The sequence below is a fragment of the Abramis brama genome (assembly GCF_963993115.1).
Source record: "Abramis brama genome assembly, chromosome: 14".
Classification (NCBI taxonomy): Eukaryota; Metazoa; Chordata; class Actinopteri; order Cypriniformes; family Leuciscidae; genus Abramis; species Abramis brama.
Window position 1 is genome coordinate 1680060 of NC_139976.1, and position 26373 is coordinate 1706432.

Below are 26373 nucleotides of genomic sequence, written 5' to 3' on the forward strand. Positions count from 1 at the left end.
TGACGGTTTTAATTTCTTCATTTTCAAATGTTAAACCATCAAAATCTGCAGGAGCCCTTAAAACTTTTGCTAACACTGGAAAGCAAATCCACCTTAAAAGCAACAATTAGGGCAACTTTACAGAGAAAGTAAAAAATGATTTGACTAAACACTTTTAAAGTCTCCAGTCTGAGAGGATTGTAAAATAAGCATCTGATGTTACTGTAAACACCCATATTTTTACAAACTGAGCAAGTTTAAATAGACATGTCTTTGGTAATTACTTCACTGAGCTCTTTGTTTCTGCATTACATTACATTGTTTAAATTAATACATTTTTCACTAACTGTGATTTTGTATATGTACATTTCTGAAATACATAACTTAGACAGTCACCTCTGAGAACAGATAACTCTTAAACTTTCTGTAAAGCTGCTTTGAAACGATGTGTATTGTGAAAAGCGCTATACAAATAAACGTTAATTGAATTAATTGGCTGTCCATTATGAGCTGTCAGCAATAAACCTTTACAGCTTCATGTACCGAAATAAAAATACCTGTCCGTTCTTCATTCAGACGACCTGGAGAAGAACTACAACGAGGTCACGGTGAACATGATCATCGCTGTGGTCCAGGCCATCGGCTTCTCCAACTCCTTCAACAACCCCATCGTCTACGCCTTCATGAACGAGAACTTCAAGAAGAGTTGCGTGTCCACGCTCTCCTCTTACCTGAGGCGTCCCGGCCACCAGGGCGGCGCTATACAGCGGCCCAACCTCAGCGTGCACTTCTCCAAACACCTCAAACCTGAGCCCTTCAGCAGCAACACCACCAGCGGGAACACTGAAGCCCTGCACGTGCATCAGAACCGGGTGTTGACCTCGTCACAAGGAGATCTGGAGATATCCACAGCGTTCGCGGAGCAGAGAGTCAAAACCGCTACATGCCAGCTGCCTGCGAGCAGCTCCTGCGTGACATAAACTCGTGACATTTGCAGAGGATCTCAGACATTGAGGTGTTCATGGCAAGAAAAACCAGCCTTGAGATAATCTCAATACTGCCGTCGGATGAGTTCGGGATTTCGAATCCATGATGGGAGACGCAGACAGAGAAAGACGCCCTAGCGCTAGTTAGCGTGCAGAACAACACAATGACCTCACTTAAAGGAGTGGTTCACTTCAGAATTCAAATTTCCTGATAATTTACTCTCCCCCACGTCATCCAAGATGTTCAAGTCTTTCTTTCTTCAGTTGAAAAGAAATTAAGGAAAACATTCCAGGATTTTCCTCCATATAGTGTCTTCAATGGGGTCCAACGTGTCAAAGGTCCAGATGTGAGTTTCAGCGCAGCTTCAAAGTCTCGACACGATCCAGCCGAGGAATAAGAGTCTTATCTAGACAAACCAGCGCTCATTTTCTAAAAAACAAAACAAAACATTTATATACTTTTTAACCACAAATGCTCGTCTTGCACTAGCTCTGCAATGCGCCACACATTACGTAATCACGCTGAAAGGTCACGCGTGTTCAGGTTCAGAAATATAAATCGAAAAACTCCTTTTCTCCTCCAACTTCAATATAGTCTGACATGTTTTACCTTTTATTTATTGATTTTTTTTGTAAATGCCATTTGACTTAGTCTTTGCACGTTCGCTTTGTAAACACTAAATCTGTACTTTCGCCAGTGTGACCTTTCGCCGTGATTATGTAAGGTGTGGCGCGTCACAGAGCTGGTGCAAGATGAGCATCAGTGGTTAAAAAGTATATAAATGTTGATGGTTTGATAGATAGTTTGTTTAGAAAAGACTCCGTTGGACCTTCAACCCGTGTGACCCCACTGAAGTCTAATTATAAGTGAAAAGACCAGCATCCGCTCAGTCTTTACTCGCCATCATGTCCTTCCAAACCCAGATGCTATTTTTCTGTGCAACAAAGAGAATTTTTGAAGAGTCTTTAGCTTCATAAAACAACAGTTCACAACTGTCAAACTGCAATAATAACAGAAGCACAGGGTCTAAAAGGGCATGATGGGGAAATATACAGTACCAGTCAAAAGTTTGGAAACATTACTACTTTTAATGTTTTTGAAAGAAGTCTCTTATGCTCATCAAGCCTCATCAATTTAAAATAATGGTTCTCTTTTTTAATATACTTTAAAATGTAATTTATTTTTGTGATGCAAAGCTGAATTTTCATCAGCAAGTACTCCAGTCTTTGGTGTCTTATGATCCTTCAGAAATCATTCTAATATGCTGATTTATGATCAATGTTGGAAACAGTTGTGCTGCTTAATATTTTTTTTATAACCTGAGATACTTTTTTCAGGATTATTTGATGAATAAAAAGTTAAAAATAACTGTATTTATTTAGAATAGAAATCTTTTGTAACAATATACACTACCGTTCAAAAGTTTGGGAACAATAACTATTTTTTTTTTAAAGAAATTAGTACTTTAATTCAACAAGGATGCGTTAAATTGATAAAAGGTGATGGTAACGATTTATATTGTTAGAAATGTTTTTATTTTGAATAAATGCTGTTTTTATGAATAAATGCTGTTAACGTTTTACTCATCAATGAATCCTGAAAAAAGTATTCCAAAAAAATATATTAAACAGCACAACTGTTTCCATCATTGATAATAACTGAGTATCAAATCATCATATTAGAATGATTTCTGAAGGATCATAAGACACCAAAGACTGGAGTACTTGCTGATGAAAATTCAGCTTTGCATCACAAAAATAAATTACATTTTAAAATATATTAAAAAAGAGAACCATTATTTTAAATTGTAATACTATTTCATAATGTTACTGTTTTTTTGTTTTTTTTTGTTTTTTTAACTGCAGGCTTGATGAGCATAAGAGACTTCTTTCAAAAACATTAAAAATAGTAATGTTTCCAAACTTTTGACTGGTACTGTATATATATATTTCAGGGAGGAAAAGTGATATTTCAGTGCTTTCTCAGTGTTATTTTAGTATCAATAGCATGTTTCCATCCAAAGTTGTGAATTTAATTTGCATAAAACATTTGTGAATAAAGCACCATTTCGGTCTAGCAAATCAAAGAGAACAAAATCGTCACTCTCTGATGAACTGGTGCAAAATATGAATGAATGGATGGATTTATATAGCGCTTTTATATGTCCACGAACACCTGTTATGTTGCGTTCGGAAGAGGATTCCTGTTGTTTGGGAACAGCCGTGTCAGAAAGCTCTGGGAAGGAACTCAAGGAAGTTAAACTGAACCAGGCATTACAGAATGACCAGACGATCGTCCGCTGGTTACTCCAGTTATGCAGTCACATGACTTTTTGATGCGCATGTAAATGTGTTTCCATCGTAGTTTATGCGCATGTATACTCAATTTAGTGCACATTTTTATACACATTTCTAGAATTAATGCACATCTTGGTGTTTCCATCCAGCGTTTTTTAAATGCGATATCATAAAACGTGCATAAAAATGTAAAAATGGCTATTGATTTAGTAATATGTTTTTAAGCAACAAAAATGTTTATGGTTTTAGTGAACTATAATAACCCTGGAAAGAACTTTTTTTTTTCCGGCAGAACAAACATTTCGCAAAAGTATTTATATAGCCTATAATTTTTTTTGACATGAGGGTGAGTAAATGATGACAGAACAATAATTGTTGTTAACAATAAAAGTTGATGTATAATGCATTATATATATATACACTCACCTAAAGGATTATTAGGAACACCTGTTCAATTTCTCATTAATGCAATTTTCTAATCAACCAATCACATGGCAGTTGCTTCAATGCATTTAGGGGTGTGGTCCTGGTCAAGACAATCTCCTGGGCCCAGTTTTTCAAAAAATGTAATCTGGATCAAATTGATCCGGATTTGGAAATCCCATGTTTTGCTATCCAGGATCACCTGATCCATTTTACTTTTATGCCAGTTTTTTAAAGGAACCTTGGATTGGATCACTATGATCCAAATACCAAATTTCAGGATTACCAAATCCTGTTTACTAGAGCCTTAAATGGAACCAACAGTGTAGCCTACTGGCTTAGCAAAGAACAACAGTTGGCAAAATACCGGTGGCCACAAAAAACCATATGCTTCAAATATGAAGAAATGTATATATCATCAGTAAACATTGATTTTCTGATCATTCACTTAAAAAAAAAAAACTCTGGTTTTATTTGGTTCGAAAAATCACAACTGAATCCACCCTTCTGATGGGATCAGGATAATCCTGGGTTTTTTTTATCAAATAGATCCCAAACCGAGTTCAAAGTTCTGAAAAACCCAAAGGGCAGGTTTGATCCAGATCAAATTTAAGATCGGATTACATGATCTGATCTTAGTTCAGAATCCCTCTTTTGCTTTTGAAAAACCCATTTCCAAGATTTGATCCAATCCGTGATCCGAAATCCCACTGGATTACTATTGAAAAACTGGGCCCTGAACTCCAAACTGAATGAAAGGTGATTTAAGCAATTTTGAGCGTGGCATGGTTGTTGGTGCCAGACGAGCCGGTCTGAGTATTTCACAATCTGCTCAGTTACTGGGATTTTCACGCACAACCATTTCTAGGGTTTACAAAGAATGGTGTGAAAAGGGAAAAACATCCAGTATGCGGCAGTCCTGTGGGCGAAAATGCCTTGTTGATGCTAGAGGTCAGAGGAGAATGGGCCGACTGATTCAAGCTGATAGAAGAGCAACTTTGACTGAAATAACCACTCGTTTCAACCAAGGTATGCAGCAAAGCATTTGTGAAGCCACAACACGCACAATCTTGAGGCGGATGGGCTACAACAGCAGAAGACCCCACCGGGTACCACTCATCTCCACTACAAATAGGAAAAAGAGGCTACAATTTGCACGAGCTCACCAAAATTGGACAGTTGAAGACTGGAAAAATGTTGCCTGGTCTGATGAGTCTCGATTTCTGTTGAGACATTCAGATGGTCAGAATTTGGCGTAAACAGAATGAGAACATGGATCCATCATGCCTTGTTACCACTGTGCAGGCTGGTGGTGGTGGTGTAATGGTGTGGGTGGTGTAATGGTGTGGGGGATGTTTTCTTGGCACACTTTAGGCCCCTTAGTGCCAATTGGGCATTGTTTAAATGCCACGGCCTAACTGAGCATTGTTTCTGACCATGTCCATCCCTTTATGACCACCATGTACCCATCCTCTGATGGCTACTTCCAGCAGGATAATGCACCATGTCACAAAGCTCGAATCATTTCAAATTGGTTTCTTGAACATGACAATGAGTTCACTGTACTAAAATGCCCCCCACAGTCACCAGATCTCAACCCAATAGACCATCTTTGGGATGTGGTGGAACGGGAGCTTCGTGCCCTGGATGTGCCTCCCACAAATCTCCATCAACTGCAAGATGCTATCCTATCAATATGGGCCAACATTTCTAAAGAATGCTTTCAGCACCTTGTTGAATCAATGCCACGTAGAATTAAGGCAGTTCTGAAGGCGAAAGGGGGTCAAACACAGTATTAGTATGGTGTTCCTAATAATCCTTTAGATGAGTGTGTATATATATATATATATATATATATAAAAAATGTACCATGTAATGCATTGTATCTTTACATAAACAACTGTAAACAAAGTTAAAATGCATTATGTTTGCAGATTGCATCTGAAATTGGTTGTTTCATGTTGTAATGCATTACACTTTCTAAAAGTGCAAGAATGAAGAGATGAGTATGATAATGTGTTATAACTGGGGTTCCTTTTCATGCAATCATACAATGCACGGTGCATTACAATTCATAATGCATTAAAAATACCCATATAGCTGTCTTAAGGTAAAGTGTTGTGAAGTTGTGAAAGTCAGTGATGTTCACTTGAAGTGGGAACACAGGGTAAGAGCGCAAGATCATTTCAAGTCTTCAACAATAGATTGATAGAAGACACTGTAAATACTCCATTGGCAGCTCTGATCTTTAAAGTCTGTACTTTATATGTTCACTTTGCTCAGATATTATAAAGAAATGCTTTAATTTGATTCTTTCAGAAGGATTAGATGAACAGCTGGGACTGTTAAATTCTTCACGCTAATGTCAGTGTGCTAACGTGTTGGACACATGCGCCATCAACAGGCTGAAAATGTGCTCGTTAAAAGCGTGTTTTCCAGAGCATCTGTAATGGATTAATGCTCGATTACAGATGTATTTTAAGGGCACTTACATGCTCTGATGGAAAGGAACGCTTGTGGAAAAGCCGGTCAGGTTGAAATCATGCACCTTAAAATCACACATTGCGATGAATCTTGATGTCGAACAGACTCTCAAACAGCATGTGAACTTTTAATAATGCACAAAAAATAAATCAAGTGAAACAACATGCTCCTGATTGTTGTCGAAATGTACATTTTATTCACACCTGATACATATTTACAGAATACATGGATGCTTGTTTCCAGCAAACACAGCAGCTCAAAGCAACAACCAAAAAATGCACACTTTCAGTCGCATATATTACATTTAGTATAATAGATTGAGTATGCTAATCTTTTTATTTTATTTTATTTTTTAAATACAAGTGCCTTATTTAATCTGATTTTAATCTAACAACCAGTAAAGAACAATCTTAAATGAAAATCATAACAGGGCCGAATGTCTGCAGGGATCAACATAAAGGCCCAAGAGTCTATTATCATAAAGATAATAAAAAACATAAGTGATCTCAGTCTTGAAGGCGATTTATTCACTGAATCATCATCATCATCCCTGCAACTTATTCCCACCGTCTCAAATGGGAAAACCAGATTTGGCAAGGCAAAAGGCCTCAAGGCACAGACTGACGTGAAAGCAGCCGGAGATGTGCAGTAAACACTCATTACGCTGAACATCTGAGCATTACTGGACCAGAGGGATGTGGAAATCAGGACTGTCGAAGAGCAAAGGCCTGCGGGGGGGGCTGGGCTCCTTCGTGGCGCTGTGCAGGAGTTTAAAGAGTCCGGTGCCGATGTTCATGGGGATTCCCATTATAATGCACTCGGACACACCTGCAGAAACACAGGACGGATGACTGACATTCAGTTTGGTTATTCAGAAATAGGCAACATACACACGCGGAGAGAGAGAACGCCAGAACGTTGCTATGGTTACCACACTGTCAATCATCACAATTTCAGAAGCGAGTCGTGTGAATGAATGATAATTTAGAGTTGTCGCTCCTGAAACTTCACAGTGTGTGCGTGGCCATAAATTAAATAATAAAGTAAAAATATACCATAAATAAAAATGTTAATACACGTAATTAATGTAAATTGTGCACAATTACATGCAACTAACCCTAAACCACGCCCACATTAGTGAAATGTATAATTACAGTGTAACAAAAACACCTTAAAATAAAGTGTAACCTAAAAATTTAATAAAAAAAATAATTAATTTCAGTTTGCACTGCTAAAAAGAACAACTGCAGGGTGAATCATATCATATCTAGGAAAAGGTTTATTTTCTCACATCAAGGAAATTAACAATCATAATTGCATTAAGATTTTTCTAATAAGATGCTCAATACACATGATTTAAGTCTTAAGTTTAATTAAATTAAATTTAAGGGAGTAGAACAAACTACTATCATTATGTATAAATCCTTTAAGACTGAAATTATTCAAAAATAAACAATGAGCAATACATTTATTAGAGTATTTTTATTAATTTGTTCAATGTTAGTAAGTTCATGTCAGCTCAGGTCTATTAACAGATATCGGTAAGGGTTGAAATACTATCAACTAAGATTAATAAATGCTTTTCATCGTTAGTTCATGTTAACTAACGTAGTTAACTAATACTATCAAATGAAACCTTATGATAAAGTGTTCCTGATATAATAATATATAAATGTTTAACATATATATTTGTATCTTTTTCCACCTCAAATTATGGTAATAAGAATTAAGCCTGTTTTAGGACCTTATTTGCATTCTTAATCCTCATTTATTCTTTCTTTATAAATAAAATCTACCACACACACACACCCTGGACCACAAAACCAGTCACTTGGGTCAATTTTATGAAATTGAGATGTATACATCATCTGAAAGCTGAATAAATAATCTTTCCATTGATGTGTGGTTTGTTATGATAGGACAATATTTGGTCGAGATACAACTATTGTAAATCTGGAATCTGAGGATGCAAAAAAATCGAAACATTGAGAAAATCTCCTTTAAAGTTCTACATTTATGTTGGCGATTGTGCTGCATTCACTCACAGAAATACATGTTTTATATATTTACGGTAGGAAATTTGCTAAATATCTTCATGGAACATGATCTTTACTTAATATCCTCATGATTTTTGGCATAAAAGAAAAATGGATAATTTTGACCCATACAATGTATTGTTGGCTATTGCCACAGATATACCCGTGCGACTCGAGACTGGTGACGTGATCCAGGGTCACACACACACAGATCGTCTGTGTTTCTGCTCATCACTCACCGCAGACCGAGTCTTTCTGGCCGAAATACGCAGCATCGAACAGATGATCGGCCGTCTTCTCGAAGGACGCCAGCATGAGGACGCTCTCCTTCATCTTCGCCAGACCGAAGCGAGTGATGCCCAGAATCTCTCCCTGCGGCCCATAAGAGTCAGAGTCGCTCTCGTCTCCATCATCATCATCATCATCATCATCATCATCACTTCACAAGCTCACCTTATAGGACATGAGGTCCGCCAGAAGCATGACGTGCCTGCGGTCGATGCTCATACCGTGGTTTACCATGGTATACTGGATCTCATTAATGATGGTGGATCTCGCTGCTTCGATGCCTATCGTCTTCTCGACCTGATGACCCCAAACACAGCCATCACACACTCACAGACACATATAGATATAGAGGCCCTACTGACAAATGATGAATTAATAAATCATAAGTTGGCTTGTACAGTTATTTAATTATGATATGGACTAGCGTCTGTCAATGTTTCACAATTTCATAAAACTGACAAACTATGCACACAGAAACTCTTCACGACAACCCGTCAAAATAAAAGTTAATTTTAACTTGAAGAAATTATGATAGAAAGATAAAGTATTAATATTGTACAGCAGAATGTATTTCTACAAAAAATAATTATAAAATGATGAAAACTTAATTGTTTTAAAAGGAGTGTCTCTTAGTTGTTCTTCCATGTTTATAACTGTTGTGCCAAAAAAAAATTTTTTTATATTAATTATTACAGTTTTATGCCTTCATTAATAATTGATAATAAATATGAAAAATCGATAATACATTTTAAATGATAAATAAATTAATACATTTTAAATAAATTTCTCATAATTTAAATACATATTTTTTTAAATCATAAATAAATCAGTGAAAATATAAAACATTTCCTAAATACTTATTATTGTACGAAATTATCAAATTGTTACATTATGAATTCAATTGATCAGACATGCTTTTTGATTATTAAATTGAAAGCAATAAATCGGAAATCAATTTTAGAAAAATGAATGAATGTGAAGACCGATTATCATTATGTAAAGACTGAGGGTTAAAAAGCAAACGCTGCGTGAAGCGAGTCAGACTGGACCGGTACCTCATACGTGTTGTTGGATGTTGTTCTGTTGCCGTTGACGCCGTGTGTTGCCATGACAGCCCTGAGATTGTCTCCCTCCACCAGCAGTTTGAACTTCTTTATCCCGCTCTGCTCGTCAATGTGGATCACGGCACGCGCCACTTGAGGGATGCCCTGGACCACCACCTACACACACACAGGCACACACACACAACGCACGCATAACTGATTTATTTATGATTTAAAAAAATATGTATTTAAATTATGAGAAATTTATTTAAAATGTATTAATTTATTTATCAAACTTTTATGTTAGATGTGATTAATCGATTTCACAGAACTAAGCCAAGTATAATATTAGCTTTTATATTTTCAGATTGCATTTTAATTTTATGTGCTTTTGTCATTTTTATTAGTGTTTTTGTTTTTAAAATAATTAGCTTTAAATTTATCTTAGTTTCAGTAATATTAGTAAATTTTAAAGTTCGTGTTTACATCGAATATTATTTTTATTTTTTTTATTTAAATTTTAATTCGATTAACAAATTAGTTTTAGTTTATATGAAGCTTATATGAATGTATGTGTATATGTGTGTGTGTATATGTATATATATAGAGAGAGAGAGAGAGAGAGAGACTTCAGATGCCAAAAATATATATAAATGAACATTAACCCTAATAAGATTAAAATAATTAAATTAAAGAATAAATAATAAATTAAAGTAAATCAAACCTTGAGCGCCACTAATAAATATGACAAAATAAAAGCTAGAATTTTGTCTTTATTCTATAAACTGTTTAAGCTTGTGTCTCCAGGTTGCAATCACAATTCCCACAAAAGACACAGAATCTGATTGGCTAAATGAACTACATCACATGGTCTCTCTGTTCTCCAGATCTCGGCATCAGTTATTGAACATCAGATCAGTGTTATGTCAGCGTATGCGAGTCCAACAGTGACTGACCTTGGGAAGCTCCTGTTTGAGCGACTGCAGGACGTAGTACATGGAGCTCTTGCTGTTTTCTCTGGGCGACACACACACCACGGCCTCTCCGTGCACCGCGATGTCCCCCGGCTTCACACGCAGCTTCGACGTGCAGATGGAGTAACGTACGGTCTCTGCGTTCACCTGAACAGAACAACACGGCTCTATAACCCTCTCTGAAGATCATCATCATCATCATCATCATAAGCCCTATTCAGACGGGATTAACTTTACAAGATCACTACTGAAAAGTATAAGACCACGAAGGAAGTCATCGATCCCATGGTGTCGGATTTCCTCAGTTTGATGTCGCCATTGAACACAACAAAGAAGTGGAGTCACTGCTGGCCAGAGCACAGGTTAATATCCACCAATCAGGACATAGGAAAACTAAAGCCCTATTCAGAGGGGATTAACTTTACCAGGGTAGATGGGTTAATGTAATGTAACCACAGGACGTCTGTAATAACAGGATAAGAGATCTCAGTAAACTAGCAGAAGTGGGAGAGTAACTCGATTTACACACCGCCGTCACTCCTGTCGTCATGTGTGTGTTACGCTGCTTCCTGATATCACGTGCACAAACACATAACCTATATATATATATATATAAAACAGTTATGTCCAGTTGAACGATGTATTAATTAACTTCAGATTGGATTGTGTTGGTAATAGACACTTAGCTAACGCTAAAAGATGTTTCGTGCCTCTAACAAGTGCTGTCGATCTTCTCTCTGATCTGATGGTGTGTGTGAAACACTTGAGTTTTGCCACAGACTCGTCCCAGCGTCTCGAACACAACTGATGCTTCTTCAAGCGTCTCCATACTTGAAATATCGCGGAAAACTACTTTTAAACTGGAAATTACGAAATATTTACGTACATATTTACAGCGGGTCTATTCGCACGGGATTAGTATCACCTGAGGGAATTTTTCCGGACCTTTTTCCTGAAGGTAAAAGTCGCTGTAATCTTTACTGACATTGTCCGTCATGATCACTGAGATGCACATTCAGACGGGACTAAAATCACTGAGAAGCTCTGGTGATTATTACTCTACCCCTCCTCTCCATGTGACACTAGTCCCGTCCGAATAGGGCTTTAGTGAAATAATGAGAGAGAGAAATAATGACAACGGCTTGAACTAGTCAAGTCAAGTCTCCTTCATTTATACAGCGCTTTTAACAATATAGACGGTTTTAAAGCGGCTTTACAGTAACAGATTGTTTAGGCTTTACAGCAGATCTAGAATAAAGTTATTGTCCAGTTAAAGTTAGTTTTGATTGATTCACTCCCGTTGCAAAGATCATTAGTTATAAACTTATGGGCCACTTACACAACAAACATTTTTGTAAAACATCATCTCCGCGTAAACTTCAAAAACGCAACCCTGTGAGAACGCTGACGTGTTTAGTCTATAGATATGCACGTTTTAATATAACGTTACGTGCGCAGGCGTGTAGTCTTTCTTTACTAACTGATCTCAACAAATTACTTGTCTGGCCTTAAAAATTCATAATACAGAATTTGTTGTCGCTTCCGCGTATCCATGTGAACTATCAATATAAAGCAGAGACTGATGTGATGCTAACAGGTAGTCATGATCAAATGTGCCGTTACCTCCAGCCTCAGAAGACGAATCCTCTCTAGCGACAGTTTCACCAGGATAAAACAATCATCCGGCAGGAAAACCTCCTCGATGTACTCCGAAATCTGACAGAAACAATCAAACTCAGTGATTCAGTTAAAACAACAACAACATAATAATAATACACAAGCCACCAACATATTGACTCCTGAAAACAGTGTGAATGAGCAAAACTACATATTTCCAAAATTGAGCTCTTTGCAAGGCATTCTGGGATTGAATTTTCCACAAAGGCTGGAGAAATGGCATGGTATTCTGGGTGGTTTTCAGGGGCATTTTAATTTCATATTGACTTTCTGAACACACCCCTATCTAGAGCTGGGTATCGAGTTCGATACTTTTTAGGCACAGACCGAATTTCCTCGATTCCATCGAGTATCAAAAAACGTCTTGTCGTTCGGTACCAAATATCGACACCTGAGGGGTTAATCTCGTCAATGGAGCCGCACGTCTGACAAAGAGACGCAGAACATGCAGGATTCATATTTAAATCGTCCTTTTGTGGTTTAATATTCTCACTTTGACAACATTTAATTGAGAGAAACCATCATCACATCACAGAAGCAGCTCTACACGGCAACCCGCCAAAATAAAAGTTTGGTTTAACTTAAAGAAACTGCGATAGAAATATCTTACTCTTGTACAGTATAATGTACACCTTAATGTAATACTACTACTACTAATAATACAATTATTATTAAGACAAATTTTGTTTGTTTGTTTTGAAGAATTTTCATTTTGAATTTAATTAATTTGATGTTTTTTTTTTATTAAACCATTAAAATGGAATATAGACAATAAAACGGAAAGCACATAACTGGGTAAAAATAAAATGGAATAAAAATAAATAAATAAATAAATAAACATTAAGAATGTAATTTTTGTTAAACTGTTAATAAATTGCTGTTAAATTGAACCAGTTTCATGATTTCAATTAATTACACATCATGCTTTTTGATTAACATTTTATTTAACCATCCAGAAGAAAAAAAAACGGAATCCAGAAAAATGTAAACGGGAAAAGCGGAATTAACTCACATTAAACTAGGTATCTGGTAAAGTGCGCTTATCCTTCACATTAATGTTACAGACTCTGCTATAACATTAGCTGAGCATAAAATTGGTATCAAAAAGTATCGTTCAGGAACCGTTATCGAAATCGATATTGAACATTTGAGCGATACCCAGCTCTACCCCAATCATAAAGCATGAGAAATATCAATAATAACGCAGGCATTAGTGAACAGCAGAGGTCACAGTGCGCGTACCTCTCCCAGAAGAGTTTTCTCAATGCGACCCTTCACCAGCCGAGCGAAATCCGCATCATCATCACAGTCCAGGCTGGCACTTATGATGGGCGTACTGAGACAGAGAGACCCATTAGCACACACACACACACACACACACACACACACACACACACACACACACTGAGAGACTTGTGAGGAAGAACTAGTCACTGCAGCCATTAATCATCTCTGAACAACAGCAATCACACTGACACTGTGAGGGTGACACACACACACACACACACACACACACACACACACACACACACACACACAAGCTCCAGGCTTCTCCTCTGATTGACACATGTTTTCCTCCTCCAGGGGTCGAGATCAAACTCTCATGCATCGATGGCTCTTACGGTCTCCTGCACGTCTATCATCTACAGGGTCTAGAAATGTTTCAGGTCGCTATTTTCGTGAAGGTTATTTCAGGATTTCTCTGACAGGTCTGTAAGGTCGATTTATGGTTTATCATCTGTCCTCTTAAAAAATACTGCGGTATTTGTTAATATCATGGTATATTAGATGGTAATACCACAGGACTGGATTATTCAGAATGATTACCATATTCATATTCATGTACTATAGTATTTAAGTGGAACTCAAAGGGTATATCACAGAATCTTGAGGTAATTGTAAATAATGTATGTTTATGTAAGATAATAAAAAAATTTAAAAAAAGATTCACTATACAATTTATTGACTTTTCCAGGCCTGGAGTTTATAATTATAATTACAAATAATAATTTTCATTTATCGTTATATATATATATATATATATATATATATATATATATATATACATATATATACATACACAGTGCAATGCATAAGTGAATACACCCATGCTAAAGTTGACTAAAAAGAGGAATAAAAAATCATATTTTGGAAATTGAACTTAATGCCTTAATTTAAAAAATTAGGAAAAATCCAACCTTTAAGGACACCAATTTTCTTTGTGAATGAATAATGTATCGTAAATAAATAAATGTTCTTCCTTAAAATACATGGTGCATAAGTGAGTACACCCCTATGTTAAATTCCCATAGAGGCAGGCAGATTTTTATTTTTAAGTATTTTTTTTAATTTTTTTTTAGGATACTATGCATCCTGATAAAGTTCCCTTGGCCTTTGGAATTAAAATAGCCCCACATCATCACATAGCCTTCACCATACCTAGAGATTGGCATGGTTTTATTTCAGTTAGCCTAAAAGCTAGTTTGATTTGCATTGAGAGATGATCTTATGGAAAGTACCCCATGCCAATCTCTAGGTATGGTGAAGGCTATGTGATGATGCATAGTATCCTAAAAAAAAATTAAAAAAAATACTTAAAAATAAAAATCTGCCTGCCTCTATGGGAATTTAACATAGGGGTGTACTCACTTATGCACCATGTATTTTAAGGAAGAACATTTATTTATTTACGATACATTATTCATTAACAAAGAAAATTGGTGTCCTTAAAGGTTGGATTTTTCCAAATTTTATATATATATATATATATATATATATATATATTTGCTATACAATTTTTATGACTTTTCCAGTTCTGGGGGTTATAAATATTACAATGAATAATTTATACATTTTATATATTCTAATAAATTACAACAAAAAAGAAAATACTATAATAAAATACTACAAAATGTATTACTTTAATTTTCGGGCCTGGAAAACAATTAAATTTATATAAAAATATAATTTATAAATATAAATGATGATTTATTTATATATAAATAATATATAAATATAATAAATTAATACTAAATAAGTATTATAAATATAAGTAATAATCTATCACTTCTATATATAATTTTAAAAGTATATATATATAAAAAAAATGTATAAAAAAAAAAAATCAAGCTCAATTAAAAAAATTTCTATGACTTTTCCAGACCTGGAAAACACAATTCCCTGATATCTCCAGGTTTCCACATGACACGTATCCGGGTTTCTGTAGTCACCTGATGTTCTTGGACGCATTGATGATCTCTTTGATTCTCGGGACTCCCAGAGTGATGTTCATGGAAGCGACTCCGGCGAAGTGGAAGGTCTTGAGGGTCATCTGCGTGCCGGGCTCCCCGATGCTCTGGGCACACAGCGCTCCGACAGCAGAGCCCGGCTCCATCTGCGCCCTGAGCAACACACACCTCACACTAAACTTCCACTTTTATTTATTTATATGGCACATTTAAAAGGTGCTGTCTGTAAGAATGACACCTTCTCTGTCTGCTTTCACGTCTCTTTTAACAACCTACCTGTTTTCTTTAGCATATTGATTCTTTTCTTCGGTTGGTTTTTACTAATTTATATTTGAGTCTGATACTGTTTTGCTACTCCTGTTTTATGGTTACTCTTAGCTATGTTGCTCTTTTATTTTGTTTTATTGGTTGTTATGCATGTTATATCTTCTTTTAATCTTGTTGTTCTGTAAAGCACTTTCTTCCACCTAGTCGCTGTTGTAAATGTGCTATATAAATAAAATTGAAGTTGAAACTGAACTTGAACTAGTGGCCGAAATCAGTACTGCAGTCAAAATTAAAAATATCAGAGATCGTTGTTTCCCCGCCTCCTCAGACTCGACGCTCACGCGGGTTGCCAGTTTGAGGACACACAACAGGAACGAGCGAAAATGACAACGAAAGCCGAGGAACCTTACAGACTGTAAGTTAATGAGTTGATTTATCCGCGTTTTAATATGCTCTCGTTCATCGAGATTTTTAGCTGGATATCGAGGCTTTTTAGGTTGTGTGGAATCTGCAATCTCTGACCCAGTTTGTTTGCTCGTTTCCAAGGCTGCAATCTGCTGCGTTTTCCTGGCAACTCGTTATGTAGAAATACTATTGGGTGAACTGGCAGTGGGCGGAGTCACAGACCAAAACAAAAACCAACTGAAGTAAAATAACTGGCTGTAGAAGTGTTTTTCAGAGAAACGAGTATGTGAACTTAGCATGTTTCCTAAATATCTGCAAACAGATTATGTTTATGGTTTAGTAGAGTAAAAAAGTTACATATAGCATCTTTAATAGCAATATTGTTGCCCAAAGAGCGCCACGACGCATAAGCGGGAACTGAGATGACGACGTCCTGATATTTATAAGCTTCTCTGTTCTTTGGAACTCGGGTTTGGAACAACATGAGGGAGAGTAATTACTGACAGAATTTTCATTTTCGGGTAAACTATCCCTTTAAAGCATTTCTGTTCATCAGCGAGTTCTCAGCTGCTGTTAATGCATCTCTAGATCTGATCTGAGTAAATAGAGGTCACAGTATCAGCTTTATCCGGACAGGGTCAGTAACGGTGAAGATGTTTCTGGCCAGATTAAGCTCAGCCCATTAGATCAGCATCTGCTGAACCGTACGAGCGCCATTAGAGCGAGCGCTCATCTGAAACTGTGAACCGCTGTGTGTGTTACCTCATATATTTGTCTCTGCAGGTTTCCAGAAACTTCTCCAGCTGGGTCGGAGTGATCCTGTCCAACTGGTACAGAACTTTAGGCTGTAATGGATCAGAAAACAGGCCGTCAGACACAAACACACACTCACCCTCACTCACTCTCTCTCACCCTCACACTCACTCTCTCGCTCGCTCACTCTCTCGCTCGCTCACTCTCTCGCTCGCTCACTCTCTCGCTCGCTCACTCTCTCGCTCGCTCACTCACTCTCTCTCACTCACTCTCTCTCACTCACACCCTCACTCACACCCTCACTCACACCCTCACTCACACCCTCACTCACACCCTCACTCACACCCTCACTCACACCCTCACTCACACCCTCACTCACACCCTCACTCACACCCTCACTCACACCCTCACTCACTCACCCACCCACTCACCCTCTCACACTCTCACACACACACACTCTCACACACACACACTCTCACACACACACACTCTCACACACACACTCTCACACACACACACTCTCACACACACACACTCTCACACACACACACACACTCTCACACACACACTCTCACACACACACTCTCACACACACACTCTCACACACACACTCTCACACACACACTCTCACACACACACTCTCACACACACACACTCTCACACACACACACTCTCACACACACACACTCTCACACACACACACTCTCACACACACACACTCTCACACACACACACTCTCACACACACACTCTCACACACACACTCTCACACACACACTCTCACACACACACTCTCACACACACACTCTCACACACACACTCTCACACACACACACTCTCACACACACACACTCTCACACACACACACTCTCACACACACACTCTCACACACACACACTCTCACACACACACACTCTCACACACACACTCTCACACACACACACACACACTCTCACACACACTCTCACACACACTCTCTCACACAGCTGAGCTCTTACCTCTGTTGTTCCATTGTCATTGATGCCGTACTTGTCGCGTGTCTTTTTGATTCTCTCCGAAATTGTTTTTATGAACTTTCTGATTTCCTACAATTGAAAAGAATTTCAAAGCATTTAGAAAGCAAAATTTCATTTGCAAAATGAACCCAAAAATGCAATGCAGAGCTCATCACTGCAGCAAAATCATTTATACGAATTCAGCTCTGCACAAAAAGTATAAAAAGATATTATTGAATAAATTTCACAGATTCTATCAAATATCACCTCAAAACTCAAAATATATATATTTTTTAGATATATATTAGATGATTTAGATATATATTAGATGAAACTTTAATGTTCATGTTAATTTATTAAAAATGCTGCCATCGCAACAAATGAAAAAAAAAAAATTAAATTATTTTTTTTACATCGAAAATAATTAAAAGGCCAAAAATCACATAAAAAATACTCTCAAATTACAACATTTTTAATAAATACTACAGTAGTATATAAAATAATACTAAAATAACACTGATTTGTAATGACTTAGAAAATGATTAAACTTCCAAAAAATGTGTTTAATTATCATGAAAATAATAAAGCAATGCAATTAAAATCTTAAAACAAGCTTTCAGCAAAATAATTTATTTTAATTTGGGGTGAAATATGAGACACTCAGGAAGCAGTGAGTCGCATTTTGAGGCATAAATCTGCAAATTCACATAAACCTGAAAACCTCGAATGATCCGGACGGCCGGTTTGAAAGCGTGCATCAGGATTAGTGTGTGCAGATCAGCATCAGCACATTAACACTGGTTACTACTGTAAGTCATGCTGAGCTAAACTCACACCTGGCTCTCATATAAACACATTAATAAACTCAATTAATCTCACACGTCATGCTGATGCCATACAATACCTGTAAGTACTTGTCACTGCCAGTGTCTGTCAGTGCCTTTAAATGAAAGACACAGACACTGAGCAGAAACGCTTCAGTCATCAGTTTCATTTAAGCGGCTGAACGCATACAGGAGAATCACTGACTATGCAAAATAAACTAATGCTTTTTCAGTTGTTACCGTTTATGTAGTAATAGAGCTGATTGTGAATGTAAAAGGACTGCAAAGTTTTTGTGTCCTAAAAGAAAGAAGTGATTCTGAACTGAAACGTGTCGTCAGTAAATCCAGTCTCACTTCCTGCTGAATCTACATAGCTTTGTAACTAATTTGCATAATGCCAGCCTGTGGTTTTGATTGGCTGAACAGCGTCTCTTAGCCCCGCCCTCAAACACTGTAGTGTATCTGAGACTGGAAGAGTTTGGTTCGTGTTGTTCATGTGGAGAAGACGCTGTTTTCTGAGACTGATACGGTAAAACCCACGCCATCGTCACTGTTCGTATCACTGTATCAAGAGCTGAGATTCAGATATGATAATGAGCGTTTGCTTTCTGACCAATCAGAGCAGAGCAGCTCTCAGAGAGGCGGAGCTTAGAGAGACTGAATCTGCAGACGAACCGTTTCAGACACAGAGAAAAAAGCTGATGCTGCAATGATTATTATGAGAAAATTAAAGTGTTTTTTGACCTTGAAAGCATGTAAACTTGTAGACTCCAAAACAACATTAGGAACATTTAACAACTGCATTTATATGCAACAACCTGGACATTGACGGCAGATGTTTAACCCATTTAGCGATGAGCTTTATTTGAGAGATTCGTGTTTAGGCAACAACACTCTTTATCGCCACTATTATCGCCACAATGCATCAGTGTTGTTTAAATGCATCCTCATGCCACCTCTCATGAACAGTAAAACCATTCGTTCTCCTTTATGAGAGTCTAGAGCATCTCCGCTTGGAAGGACACACATTCATCTGAAGCACTTTGATAAACTGAGCACTCAAACCGTGAAGAGCTTTAGGAGGACAGACAGGCACTGCATCAAATGAGAAAGGAAATGTTATTTCTTTGTATGTTTTGTCCCCATGTGAAGATTGTCATTCATCATTTTTCTACTGTTTGATAAATTCTGTGGGGTTTGATGTTCAATTCATACATTTGGGACGTGTGTAAAATCAGAGCTGTGGATCATAGTAATGTCAATGTGAGGAAATCATGATCTTCATGAGTTAAAGGAATAATTAATTCAATTTTCTCACCCTCATGAAATTTAATTTCTTCTGAGAAACAGAAGTTGTTAACGTTCACGCTGCTGTTTTCCAATATAATGAAAGCGAGTGATCTTTTTAACAATCTTAAGTAGTTTGTATTTGTCTTACCTACATTAGGACACTATGAACGCACCTAAAAAATACAGAATTAAATCATTAATCAAAATCGAATTGAATCGGATTGTGAATCGGATCGAATCATTCTGAATTGACAAAAATCTTTCCTGAATAGAAAACCTATGAATTGTGACTCGATTCGCTGTCTACCCAAATATTTACACCCCTTATAGGAGAGCCAGTATATTCATAAAAAATATATATATTTTAAATTATTAAATCCCATAATTTCAGAAGTTTCAATAACTGAATGATTTTCAGTGTTTAATATATTTTGGGGGTTTATTATTATTATTATCATTATCTCACAAATTACAATTTCTCAGAATATTCTACCCAATAAAATAAGTTTAACACAACTAGAAAAAAATTATATTCGTCATTAAAATTTCCATGACTTTTCCAGGTCTATAAATAACACAAAATAAAAAATGTGCTCCTATATCCAGGTTTTTCAAGGCCGTGGGAATTCTGGTTCATCAATAAAAAAAGTGATAGTTGTTTAGGGAATGAATTACCCCCCAAAAAAAGTAATAATAATAATAATGTCAGCTTACATTTAGATTTAAAGTCAATTTCAGTCTGTTCTTCGTGCAATGCATGATATGACTTTAGAAGATATGAATGTGTTTTATACTTTAATAACACCTTTTTAGAGATTAGTGGAGCTTGACCGCTCCTGGTCACAGTCTGATCTGACTGTATGGAAAAGAGCAGCGTGAACATTCAGCGAAACGTCTACTTTTTTGCGCTCTACTGAAGAAATCAATTCCATACGGGTTTGCAACGACATGAGGGAGAGTCTGAAGTCTGTCTCACCTCCAGAAACGTGTCTCGACAGCAAAGGAAGTCTTTTCTCTTCATGATGGAGTCGGTGGTCAAAACCAGCTCGTTTCTGCTCAGCGCCGGCTCGCCCGGACAGCCGTACACCGCCTGAGAAAACACAAACCTGAGCATCAGCGTTCAGAGGAGCAAGAGAGACAAGATGATGTGTAAAGTGCTCTTCAGCGTTCCCACAGAGAGCGTTTCCACATCCCAGCATCCTCAAGCACCATTTCAATCAATTAGACTCCACAGAGAGCAGTGATCAGAATGTGAAAGATGAAAACAGGCCAGCGGTGATTGTAGGAAACTGATGGCTGAGCACAACTCTACCATTTCATAAATGACAGCTCACATTTGAGAAGAGACATTATAATCCCAGAATCCACTCTGATTGCTCATACACAAGCAGAACCGCATGAAACAAGACAAACGAGACTTCAGTTCCTCTGAAGAAAATGATGTGGTGAAAATGTGGCTGGTGAATTTAGGCCCTAAAATTTGTACAGTAAAAAGTACTTTAGTAGAAATAATCATTTTTATTTTTTTATTTATTTATTTATTTATTAGTAAGGGATCAAGTGATTTTATTCATGTTTTAATTTATAATTAATATATAATTTTTTATATTTTAATTTTCATGTTTTAGTTGTGCAGAAGTTTATTTACAATCATTAACACTTGCATTTATTTTTAAATACAACATTTTTTGTAAAGGTATTTGATTACATTTTAAAATATTGATTATACTGTAAAAATTGTGTGAATTTGATCACCAGGGTTAGGCAATTTTTTATGATAAATTTGTATTAAATCACAAAACAGAAAAAAAGCAAACAGAATTTGAGAAAAATAATTATATATATATATATATATATGAATATATTTTATATATTATATTTAAATATATTAAACTGTTAGTTTTATGAATTCAATTGATTAGGCGACCATTAAAACGTTATCCAGACAAATAAATAAAATGGATTCCATAGAAATTGCAGAAACAGAAAAAATACAATTCTGTCAGAGCCGCTTCAAGTTTATGACATGACAGCAAACACTGTATAATCTAACCAGCTAATTTAAATATGCAAATTACATTTAGATGCAAGATTTTCAGTGAACTACTTAAATTTGGTCTGTTCCTCGTGCAATTTGAATTCTGAGGTAAGATTATAAATTCTGAGGTAAGATTATATATCAGGGATCCCACACCTCGGTTAACTTCAAATTCAAGGACCTTTCAAGGACTTTCCAGGTCCAATATCCTCAAATTCAAGGACTTACTGTGGGGACTTAATTCAAGGACTCTAAAACTCATCGTTTTACCTTGTAAGATGCATTGTTACAGTTTTCATGTGTCAAACACAACTATGCAAAAAAGCATTTATTTTTGGCCATATGACAGATCTGATATTCTACTCATATTTTTTTATGTTTACATAAAACTGAAGAATATTCGGTACATCCTATACTGTATTCTAAAATGATCTGATATTAACTTTTGCATGGATTTCTTGTAACCAGAAGTTTTGTATATGAATATGCTTTTAAGTTCTTTTTGCCTCATGGGTTTACATTATCTTAAAGCAAAGCAATTAAACATTACATTAAATAAAATATTTGGGCAAATGCACGTAACTAACGTAAAACAAGCCAGCTAGTGTGCATAGGCCACGTAGTGTTGGCGAAATAACACATTAGCGGACCGGAGGAAATAATATGGATTTTTTTTTGAGAAAAATTGATAGGTCTCTATGTGTGTTTATTTTCAAAAACTTTCCAGGGCCTTGAAGTTTTTTCTTTCCGATTCACAAACTTTCCAGGATTTCAAGGACCCGTGTGAACCCTGATATAAACTAATTTAATAAACAAGTATATTTTTATCATGCACACGTTTCACTGGACCTAACGGCTTTCTTTGAGAATAATCTTTGACATACTCTGATGTTGTCGAGGACTCTTTTGAACTCCAGCGGCTCATCTTTCCCCTCCATGGCCGCGGGATCGAGTCCGTCTCCGCCGTAGATGAACTGAATGATGTCACCGGTGGAGCTGCGCACCGTCAGATCGTACTGAGAGCACAAGTCCTCCAGAGACTTCACCAAACGCCTCTGTACAACACACACACACACCATTAACGCACTCCGCCCCGTCTGAGCAGAACTCATTCCTTTCTCAGACCTCACTTGTTATAGAAGAGTTAGGAAAATGCAGAATTATAAAAAGTCAGTTTTGCAATGACATAAGGGCAATTAAATGAGTCAATTTTTTATATTTGAATTGAAGCTGGAATATTGATAGTTTACATGCATAAATGAATCCATAACTTATTAATTGCATCATCATCCACCTTATTTTACAACGCGGAAGTGCAAGAGTTCAAGAGTTCTGATTCATTAGACGGTAAATGGTCAAACTGTTTGCTCTACAAACCAGTGTTTATAATTACGACAATACATTAAAGTCCCCCTGAAGTCAATAATTTTATCCCTTAAAACTCATCTTTGCACCAAAATGACCAAAAAATGATATGACTTTTCACCAAAATGACATATTTAAATGTTTTTTCCTTGAAAAAAATTCTTCATGCCTTAAAATAGCTTGAATGTAACTCGACACCCTTGCCTCATTTAGTATACGTGGTTCTATGAATATGCAAATGAGCCCCGCCTCCACTCACTCACTCAGCTCAGAGATCCACTCGTTGACGATCACGCGTTGATCTGATTGGTTACAAGCAGGGTTTGAAATGAACACCCGCCATACTTCAAAATAAAAATCATAAAAATTAACTGTGCCGTGTCACTTACGATGTTTACTCACTTTGCTTGGGAAGTTTGTATAAGACAAGGTAGTGCGCAGATTTAGCGCAAATACTCGTGAGTCGTCATGATGTATTAAATACAGTGTATTGCGCAGAATCTGCTCATATCTGGCTTACTTGAACACACACGTCACTACGCAACACATAACAGCGCGCTTGTTCATGTGCATTGAAGCAATAGCGAAGATTAAAAAGCATTTGGTGAACAGAAAACAAATTGTTATTTCAAAACATCCTAATTTTTTTTATTGTTCTTTGTACTGTATTGATCTGTCCACCTAAAACACATTTTTGGTGATGAGGATGAAAGAGGAAGGGTGGAGATGCTGGATGACAGGATTTAGTTTGAATTAGAAATTAATGCTTTAACGTAGTTAATCTGGTTAATCTCTTTTCTTCTTTGGCTAGTAGAAGTTCTGAATGGCCGGTCACTTAATTTAGTAGCCAAATTGGCCGGTGAGTGAAAAAGTTAATTTCAAACCCTGGTTACAAGGTCGTTTGTGACGTCAGAAACACCAGCGATTTCAAAGCGTGTTTTTGAGACTGTCTTTGGTTCACTGCAGTTTTAAGGAGAAAATACTCAGCAATGGAGTCGACTTATGAATTTACACATGGTTTGTCGTAGCCCTCAAACCGTATTCACTTTATAGCCCTTAATTCTGTAATTGTGGACAAATGTGGGCACAGAGGACTCAGATGTGATCCTATTTTTTATTTATTATAAATGTTATATCACTGTCTTCGATAAAATTTTGTCTATCCATTTATGGTGTGTTTTTTTATTTTGGGGGTATTTTTGAATTTATTTACTTCAAAAAGTACCATATTTTCTATGTAAATTATGCTTATTTTTTTTGAGTGTGAGTTTTTGCCATGATGAGAATGTTGTACAGGATCAGCCCTTCATTTGTGTGTATGTTAGATATGCATTGTATTGGATCTATTGATTTATTTTTACAAAAAAACAAGAAGAATGCTCTAAATTACAGTTTTTCCCATTCATTTCTATGGGTGCCCATTTTTGACCCAAATACAAGATTAAGGAGTTTGTTTTTTTTCACCCACTTAACATTGTAGAATTGAGTCAAAAAAAATTGTGTGTGTTCAGGAGGCAAACTTAAAGGGATAGTTCGCCCAAAAATGATATTTAAGCCATGATTTACTCACCCTCAAGCCGTTCGAGATGCATATGTCAATCTTTTTTCAGACGAACACATTTTCAGTTATTTTAGAAAATGTCTTAGATCTTTCAGTGGTTATAATGTGAAGCAATGGGGTCCAGCTGATTCAAGTCGCAAAATGTGCATGCATCCTTCACAAAAATAATCCATCCGGCTCCAGGGGGATAAACGAAGGCCTTCTGAGGGTAATCCGTGCAGTTTTGTCGTAAAAATATACATATTTAAAACTTTATAAACGAAAATAACTGGCTTCCGGTGGCGGTCGGTGCGCGTTCATGGAGATGGTTGCTGGCAAATGACGTAGGACGTAGCGCAGGAAGCGTCGTGACGTAGAACGAGCGTGACAGCGCAGCCAGAGAGCAGAGCAAAACAAAACTCTACGTTCGCTCTATGTCACGACGTCATTCATCTCCATGAACGCGCGCCGACCGCCACCGGAAGCCAGTTATTTTCGTTTATAAAGTTTTAAATATGTATATTTTTACGACAAAACCGCACGGATTACCCTCAGAAGGCCTTCGTTTATCCCCCTGGAGCCGGATGGATTAATTTTGTGAAGGATGCATGCACATTTTGCGACTTGAATCTGCTGGACCCCATTGCTTCACATTATAACCACTGAAAGATCTAAGACATTTTCTAAAATAACTGAAAATGTGTTCGTCTGAAAAAAGATTGACATATGCATCTCGAACGGCTTGAGGGTGAGTAAATCATGGCTTAAATATCATTTTTGGGCGAACTATCCCTTTAGGAAAATTAGCCAAGTCTTGTACCACTCAGATCAAGGGAAGTATTTTTTAAAAATAAATCAAAATTATTTTGCCCACATTTGTCCAGAATTCGGTTTTAGGGTTAAAGTGTATTAAAAACACCACATAGACACACAAACAACATTAAAAGCCTGATTTTCACCACAGGGGGACTGTAATGTGGATACAGGAGGCAAACGGACACGCTTCATCTGCTGCGTACCTGCATGTATCCCGTCTCTGCTGTTTTCACAGCGGTGTCGACCAGCCCTTCTCTGCCAGCCATCGTGTGGAAGAAGAACTCAGTGGGCGTCAGACCAGAATAAAAGCTGTCTGCCACAAAGCCCTTCGCTGCAGGGAGCTGAAACATAAAAGAACAAACATGTCGCTTTTAATCCACAAAGCCTCTGGTTTGTGTCTTCTTTAACCTCTGATCACTTTCAAAAGATCTGAAGCATTTCCTCCAAAGAGAATCATCGGTACACTGTGTGATTTTACGACGGCAAAGAAAACATTCAGTTTTTGCACAAAGAGTTGCATAAACCTTGGAATTAATCATGCAAAGATTGCTAAAGTCAATTAAATACATGCATTATGCACCTCAAAACAAGGAAAAACTAATTGTTAAAGTTATTAAATAAAGTTTAAGCGGCTTCTATAATCTC

At 36.9% G+C, this 26373-nt stretch overlaps 2 protein-coding genes across 2 annotated transcripts in view; one reads left to right on the top strand and one right to left on the bottom strand.

Annotated features, from left to right (window-relative positions):
- The window catches only part of qrfprb (pyroglutamylated RFamide peptide receptor b), a gene marked incomplete at both ends in the record, with an annotated part of 10894 nt that extends 9935 nt beyond the window's left edge, over positions 1 to 959 (top strand). Inside the window, one exon of the mRNA XM_084135321.1 lies at positions 556 to 959. Within this exon, the coding sequence (XP_083991447.1) occupies positions 556 to 959 (404 nt within the window). The remainder of the gene's footprint in view (positions 1 to 555) is intronic.
- Positions 960 to 6338: 5379 nt separating this feature from the next.
- Positions 6339 to 26373, bottom strand: part of polr3a (polymerase (RNA) III (DNA directed) polypeptide A) — a 45910-nt gene continuing 25875 nt past the window's right edge. The window contains exons 19-31 of the mRNA XM_084135532.1: positions 25932 to 26069; positions 22892 to 23062; positions 20946 to 21059; positions 17859 to 17945; positions 16871 to 16953; positions 15419 to 15589; positions 13431 to 13524; positions 12135 to 12227; positions 10494 to 10658; positions 9550 to 9714; positions 8660 to 8791; positions 8446 to 8578; positions 6339 to 6998 (exon numbers count right to left, since the gene is read on the bottom strand). Coding sequence (XP_083991658.1) covers positions 6850 to 6998; positions 8446 to 8578; positions 8660 to 8791; positions 9550 to 9714; positions 10494 to 10658; positions 12135 to 12227; positions 13431 to 13524; positions 15419 to 15589; positions 16871 to 16953; positions 17859 to 17945; positions 20946 to 21059; positions 22892 to 23062; positions 25932 to 26069 — 1695 coding nt within the window. The 3' untranslated portion in view covers positions 6339 to 6849. The remainder of the gene's footprint in view (positions 6999 to 8445; positions 8579 to 8659; positions 8792 to 9549; positions 9715 to 10493; positions 10659 to 12134; positions 12228 to 13430; positions 13525 to 15418; positions 15590 to 16870; positions 16954 to 17858; positions 17946 to 20945; positions 21060 to 22891; positions 23063 to 25931; positions 26070 to 26373) is intronic.